The sequence below is a fragment of the Ranitomeya imitator genome, chromosome 4 (assembly GCF_032444005.1).
Source record: "Ranitomeya imitator isolate aRanImi1 chromosome 4, aRanImi1.pri, whole genome shotgun sequence".
In the NCBI taxonomy this organism is placed as follows: Eukaryota; Metazoa; Chordata; class Amphibia; order Anura; family Dendrobatidae; genus Ranitomeya; species Ranitomeya imitator.
This window is the reverse complement of record NC_091285.1, coordinates 34574940-34582286: the sequence shown is the minus strand read 5'-3', so window position 1 is coordinate 34582286 and position 7347 is coordinate 34574940. Positions and strand designations below refer to the sequence as shown.

The window sequence follows — 7347 nt, the reverse complement described above, 5'->3', positions numbered from 1 at the left end:
TTAGGTCTCATTCAGACGCCCGATTTTCGCGTACGAGCGCTATCTGCGTTCTTCACGGATCGCACTCGTACCTGTGATAGTTTATGGGGACATTCATATCGATTTGTTTCCTCGGACCAAGTGGGCCACGGAAAATATCAGAGACGTGCCCGACTTTGATGCGAGGGTCGGATCGCACTCGGCCATGGGTCCGTTAAATAAAATCAGATGACACACACTACCAGAAGGAGAAGGTGGAGGTTTTTTTTTTGTCCACATACGAGAAAATCGCGCCCCAGATCCATATTTGACGCATGTGAATAGTTCACGCCTGAATATTCACTACTTTTTGCTGACAAGTCACGCTGGGAGTTGTAGTTTCACAATAGCAGAGACTAATGGCCACAGCTTCAGGATTTCTATTAGTAGAACTACAAGTGCCAGCATTCTGCAGAGGAAGGAGCGTGTGCAGCATGACTGGGGCTCCAGCTGACCCTCAGCCCAGATCCCCGCCCCCCCAGGACCGTCGGGGGCGCGCACGTCGGCGTGTCTCAGAGCGCGGCCCCGCACAGCCCATCGCGTGGTCTGCCTTGGCTTCCATATTGCAGCGGTAACCTCGGGATTCCGCCCGGTGATCAGGCGCCCGGTGTGCGGCCGTCTCCTCCTCCACACGTGCCCGGTGCAGAGCGGTCTCCCCGGCTGGTCCGAGCTCCGATCCCCGCCCGGGTGGTGGTGGTAGGGGGCACGGGACATGGCGACTCAGGTGGAAGCTCCGCTCATGCCACCGCCGCCCCTGCAGCAGCAGCCGGACACCGAGGTGGAGGGGGGCAAACCGGAGCAGGACGGCGAGGATGGACCGGGGCGCAGGGAGTTTGTGGAGGCTCCTCCGCCCAAGGTGAACCCCTGGATCAAAGGCGGCGGCGGTGGCCCCGGGGGCCCGGTGAATGGCCAGCTCTCCGCAGGTGGGTGCCGCTGTGTGTGCCGGGGGGCCCGCCATGTGCTTGTCAGTGTTTTCGGGGGGCTGCTCACTTTTCGCATTGATTATTGAGGCGCTCATAAGGTCACCTGCTCCCCCCCCCTTTACTTGTCGGCTTGTGACACGGGAGATGTGGGGGGCGGTGACTCGGGTGGGGGAGGAGGTGGGGTGTCCATTACACCCTGTGATGACACTGCAGTCTGGCCTGGGTGGAGGATCGCCGGCTCGGTCCCGTGGCGATGTGCAGGGGATCGTGCAGCCGATCGTCCCGTGTCGGGCGATCCTTCACCTCCTCCATTCACAGCGCTCAGAGTCCAACGTTCCATTTTAGAACGTTCACGGTCCAACGTTCCACAGGCCCCGCCCACCGCCGCTACCCAGCATTCCACTGCAGACAGGCAACGTGGGTCTCTCCCTAGGCCTGAGCGCCTGTCCGTGCGCACGGCTGCAGATTCCCCGCAGGCTCGGGCTGGCCCCGGGCAGGGCGGGATTGGCCCCGGGCAGGGCGGGATTGGCCCCGGGCAGGGCGGGATTGGCCCCGGGCAGGGCGGGATTGGCCCCGGGCAGGGCGGGATTGGCCCCGGGCAGGGCGGGATTGGCCCCGGGCAGGGCGGGATTGGCCCCGGGCAGGGCGGGATTGGCCCCGGGCAGGGCGGGATTGGCCCCGGGCAGGGCGGGATTGGCCCCGGGCAGGGCGGGATTGGCCCCGTGGGCCGCCGCTCTGCTATTTGGGGCTCATGGCTGGCTGACTGTGCTTCGCTGGCACTCTATAAATAGCCCAGGCTATAAGTGGCAATTAGTGGGCATAAGTCTCCGGCCCCACGAGGGGCATGTGCTCATTATGGCGCCTCCTACACCATACACCTGCAGGACATACAAAAGTGATTATTGCCATCCATTAGGATCCACCATTGTAGCGTCTGCACTCATTAAAGGGGTTGTCTGGGACTTTAACACTGATGGGCTAGATCAGTGGGGTCCCCCAGCCGTATAACCCAGATGGGGGGGTCACAAAGCTTCGACTGCCCGGTGGCTCTCCCGACTCGAGCGTGACGGCTGCATGGAAATACTTGCTGTTATGCTCGAGGCGGGCGAGCGGCCAGGCTGACCATTTCGTTGCCATCCCCATCCTTGTTAGGCTACGTTCACATTAGCGTTTTTCGTGGTTGCGTCGGGCTCAGCAGCGGTGACGCATGCGTCATGCGCCCCTATATTTAACATGGGGGGCGCGTGGACATGCGTTGTGCTGCGTCTTGCGACGCATGCGTTTTGTTTGTGCGCAGAAAACGCAGCAAGTTTCATTTTTTTTTGCGTCCAAATTTCGGCAAAAAAAGGACGCATGCGTCGCAAAATGCTGCGTTTTAGCGCGCGTTTTGTTGCGTTTTTGTTTGCGTTGTGCGGTGCGTCGCCGACGCAGCCCCGCACAACGCAAATGTGAGCGTAGCCTTATGCTGCTGCTTGACTCTTCCCTAAGGACAGGCCATCAATAAAGTCTCGGACAACCCCTTTAAAGGTGATCTGTCGGTAGAATCAACCCCTGATCAGCAGATGTAGCGGGTGTCGCACCCCCACCGATCAGACATTGACGACCTATCCTAAGCAAAGAATCAGGCAGCCTTGTAACCCAGACGGGGGTCACAATGCTTTGACTGACCAACTCGAGCGTGACGGCTGCATAGAAATACTTGCTGTTATGCTCGAGGCGGGAGAGCGGCCGGCCAGTCCATTTCGCTGCAATCCCCGTCCAAGTTATACTTCTGCCTGACTCTTCCCTAAGGACAGGCCATCAATGTTAAAGTATCAGACAACCCCTTTAAAAGTCATCTGTCAGTAAGCCGTCTATATGGGCATGTAGGTCATAGGCAGCTGAATAACATGATACCTTGATATCTGCGATCCGATGTTTCATTCCTGAAGAAATCCACGTTTTTCTTATATGCAAACGAGCTGTTAGGATCTATAGGCCGGACGTAGATCTCTTGGAATCTGCCCCCAGAGCTTGTTTTAAAGGGGTCCCCCATGCTGTCCAAACCAAGAGGCTGTGTATATAAATAAATACCAAGCCGAACTACTATTTTTAAGTTCTGTTTTCAATATGCAAATCAGTTTCAGACTAATCGATGGGGGTGTTGGTTTCCCCAAACTTGTCCCCCCACTCATCATGGTATCGAGCCCCTGTGGGCGTGAGAACATGATTCGCAAGGGTTGTCGTCTCTCTTGCAAATCAATTGGAAGCTGGAGATGTCGGGTATAATCACACACAACTCTGCAGGAGAGCAGCCACTGTCTCTGGAGGCAGAATCTCCGGGAGATCTATGTCCCGCCCATAGATCTTTGCAGCTCATTTACATATTAAGAAAAACATTGATTTCTCTGCAATAAGGCATCGGATCGCAGATATCAAGGCATCACTTAATTCAGCCTCCTATAGACTGTTTAGGAGGGTTGATCCTACTGACAGATTCTTTTGATTCGCAGAGTGTATGTATATATGCCCAACTTTTTTGGTTTAAAAAAAAAACGTATTTCAACTCTTTTTTTTTTTATGTAAGTTTATGGAAAACGTATCTGTTATGCAATCAGTTAATTGATCTTTTTTTTTTTTTCCCCCACTGCGCATGCTCAGAACGGCACAGCTGCACCTCTGGTCTATATATATATCCTTCACATCTCTCTCTTAGGCCGTGTTCACACTTTGTTTTCTCAGTGTTCCTAAACCCTCGACAGGGCCATAGACTACAGTGACTGCTGTTTAATTGAATTCCATTTGTGTTTTTTTTTTTCTCTAGTGTGCCCATTTGTTCAGATGGGCACAGAATGGTAGTCCTAGTCGAGGGTCTGTCGACATCTGGTTTGTGGAGGGGCTATAAACCACTTCCTAATGGAACTGCAGGCGTAGCCATTTTGGTTGTCACTTTGCTATTGTTAGAATGTGATGACAAAACGTGAGTTTTTGACAAGTGACATAGAAAGTGACTACTGGACGGCTGCTATATATATATATATTTATTTATTTATTTTTCTTGCACACATGGCCACCCACAAACACTGAAAAATGCTGCTATTTCTAGGAAAATGGGCTCTGTTACAGGAAAAATTTAGGGGGTCATCCATTTCGCCTTGAAAAATAACTCCTATACTGACCTTCGGGGTCGGACTTTTTACCAACTGTGACATTGTCACGCAATCCCTGAGGCTCATCAGCGCTGGCTTCACTCTCCAGCAGCAGCTCTCACTTCATATGTGTGTGATTTGGTGCTGATTGGCCGCAGGGATCACATGACATTGTCACACAAGCCCTGAGGCTCACCAGCAGCAGCTCTCACTTCCTTTATACATGTGATTTGGTGCTGATTGGCTGCAGGGATCACATGACATGTCACACAATCCCTGAGGCACATCAGTGCTGGCTTCACTCTCCAGCAGCAGCTCTCGCTTCCTTCATGTGTGTGTGATTTGGTGCTGATTGGCCTCAGGGATCACATGACATTGTCACACAATCCCCTAGGATAGCAAGTGCCGACACTGCTGGAACAGCAGCGGAGGTGGGCGTTGGTGGTGTTGATTTACAAGGCGGAAACATGGATTGAGAAGGGGTTGTCCGAGTTGTGGACAACCCCTTTAAAAATAATCATAAAAAAGGATAACCATTTACGCCTCCCTGTCCTTCAGAGGCCGTATGCCGCCATATAGTGCATTTGTATGGCACCTTGTTATGGCGAGTCTCCCCTAAAAGCAGCGTTCCTGGAGGAATATCTCTTTAATATGTCATCTGATAAATTTTTTTAATAAAGTTTGCTTTTTTTTTTTACGGTCATTTTCTGAACGAATAAACGGTGCTGCTTCCAAATGTGCCTTGTTCACAAGTAGCTTCTTTTTTTTTTTGTGCGTGGAAAACGCAGGTTGTGGCTGGAAAACTGCAACAGAAATCGCACATCTGACATTTTTTGGCGCGGAACTATTGCGATATCATTGGGGGAAAGTCCTCAGTTAAACGCTGGCGAAAATGCAACCTTTAAGGTTAATTGTAAGGGCCTGTTCGCACCTTGCAGATTTGTCGCGGTTTCCTTTCTGCTCTGATTTGATACAAAACCTCGTAATAAGTGGGGGGGGGAAACTGCCCTTTAAAAACGCACATTTTTCCAGCTACATTTTTACCCCCTGACTATACAATATACGGCAACTGTATTATGGCTGCCTATGTAAAAAACATCGCCTTCTAGATTTTATAAGTCAGAGCTGTATTCATAATTCTGCTGGTCATTGCTGGAAACATTAAATTCATTTGCTAGAGCGGAGTTCCCACATTACCGGAAGTTTATAATTTTTACAATGGAACATTTACTGTCCGGGCTCTTTGAAGGCAACATCTCAGAATGCAAGTCAGCCATCGGGTCAGCAAGGAGACCTAGGAGATTTCCTGCTGAATTATTAATGCAGCTGTAAGACAAGCAGTTAGTCAGGACTAGTACTGAATGCATGCACTGACTTCATTGGCACAATAGTGAGTGCAGCTCTGGAGTATAATACAGGATGTAACTGCGGATCAGTAATGTATGTACACAGTGATTGCTACAGCAGAATAGTGAGTGCAGCTCTGGAGTATAATACAGGATGTAACTGCGGATCAGTAATGTAATGTATGTACATAGTGATTGCTACAGCAGAATAGTGAGTGCAACCCTGGAGTATAATACAGGATGTAACTCAGAATCAGTAATGTAATGTGTGTACACAGTGACTGCACCAGCAGAATAGTGAGTGCAGCTCTGGGTGTAATACAGGATGTAACTCAGGATCAGTAATGTAATGTATGTACACAGTGACTGCACCAGCAGAATAGTGAGTGCAGCTCTGGAGTATAATACAGGATGTAACTCAGGATCAGTAATGTAATGTGTGTACACAGTGACTGCACCAGCAGAATAGTGAGTGCAGCTCTGGGTGTAATACAGGATGTAACTCAGGATCAGTAATGTAATGTGTGTACACAGTGACTGCACCAGCAGAATAGTGAGTGCAGCTCTGGGGTATAATACAGGAGGTAACTCAGGATCAGTAATGTAATGTATGTACACAGTGACTGCACCAGCAGAATAGTGAGTGCAGCTCTGGGTGTAATACAGGATGTAACTCAGGATCAGTAATGTAATGTATGTACTCAGTGACTGCACCAGCAGAATAGTGAGTGCAGCTCTGGGGTATAATACAGGAGGTAACTCAGGATCAGTAATGTATGTACACAGTGACTGCACCAGCAGAATAGTGAGTACAGCTCTGGAGTATAATACAGGATGTAACTCAGGATCAGTAATGTAATGTATGTACACAGTGACTGCACCAACAGAATAGTGAGTGCAGCTCTGGAGTATAATACAGGATATAACTCAGGATCAGTAATGTGTAATGTGTGTACACAGTGACTGCACCAGCAGAATAGTGAGTGCAGCTCTGGGGTATAATACAGGATGTAACTCAGGATCAGTAATGTATGTACACAGTGACTGCACCAGCAGAATAGTGAGTGCAGCTCTGGGGTATAATACAGGATATAACTCAGGATCAGTAATGTAATGTGTGTACACAGTGACTGCACCAGCAGAATAGTGAGTGCAGCTCTGGGGTATAATACAGGATGTAACTCAGGATCAGTAATGTAATGTATGTACACAGTGACTGCACCAGCAGAATAGTGAGTGCAGCTCTGGAGTATAATACAGGATGTAACTCAGGAGCAGTAATGTAATGTGTGTACACAGTGACTGCACCAGCAGAATAGTGAGTGCAGCTCTGGGGTATAATACAGGATGTAACTCAGGATCAGTAATGTAATGTATGTACACAGTGACTGCACCAGCAGAATAGTGAGTGCAGCTCTGGAGTATAATACAGGATATAACTCAGGATCAGTAATGTATGTACACAGTGACTGCACCAGCAGAATAAGTGAGTGCAGCTCTGGGGTGTAATACAGGAAGGATTAGTAATGTGTGTACAGTGACTCCAGCAGAATAGTGAGTGCAGCTCTGGAGAATAATACAGGATATAATGCAGAATCAGTAGAGTGAGTAACTTAATGTATATACACAGTGACTCCACCAGCAGAATAGTGAGTGCAGGCGACTTGATGCAGGAAGCACAATCTTGTGTAAGCCTAGACAGGTCCACCAGAGTCTTCTCCACTCTCATCTTGATAGTATGCTGCCATCCGGTTGCTGCTCTTCCTCTTTGCCTCGTTCCTTGTGACCATGGTGGAGTATAATACAGGATCAGTAGATAAGTAATGGATGTACTTGGTGAGCGCAGCTCTGGAGTATCATGTAGGAACATTATGCAAAGCACTATTTGGCGCGTTGGATTTAGGGCAGTCCTCTTATTTGCTGCCTCTGTAG

General features: G+C 49.5%; 1 protein-coding gene across 4 annotated transcripts in view; it reads left to right on the top strand.

Moving 5' to 3' along the window:
* The first annotated feature begins 547 nt into the window (after nucleotides 1–547).
* Nucleotides 548–7347, top strand: part of LARP1 (La ribonucleoprotein 1, translational regulator) — a 42690-nt gene continuing 35890 nt past the window's right edge. For 3 of the 4 annotated variants that reach the window (XM_069763516.1, XM_069763514.1, XM_069763515.1), the window contains exon 1: nucleotides 592–941. In XM_069763516.1, coding sequence (XP_069619617.1) covers nucleotides 731–941 — 211 coding nt within the window. In that variant the 5' untranslated portion in view covers nucleotides 592–730. Of the gene's footprint in view, nucleotides 942–7347 lie in introns of all 4 variants that reach the window. The other variant, XM_069763513.1, reaches the window with a different exon arrangement.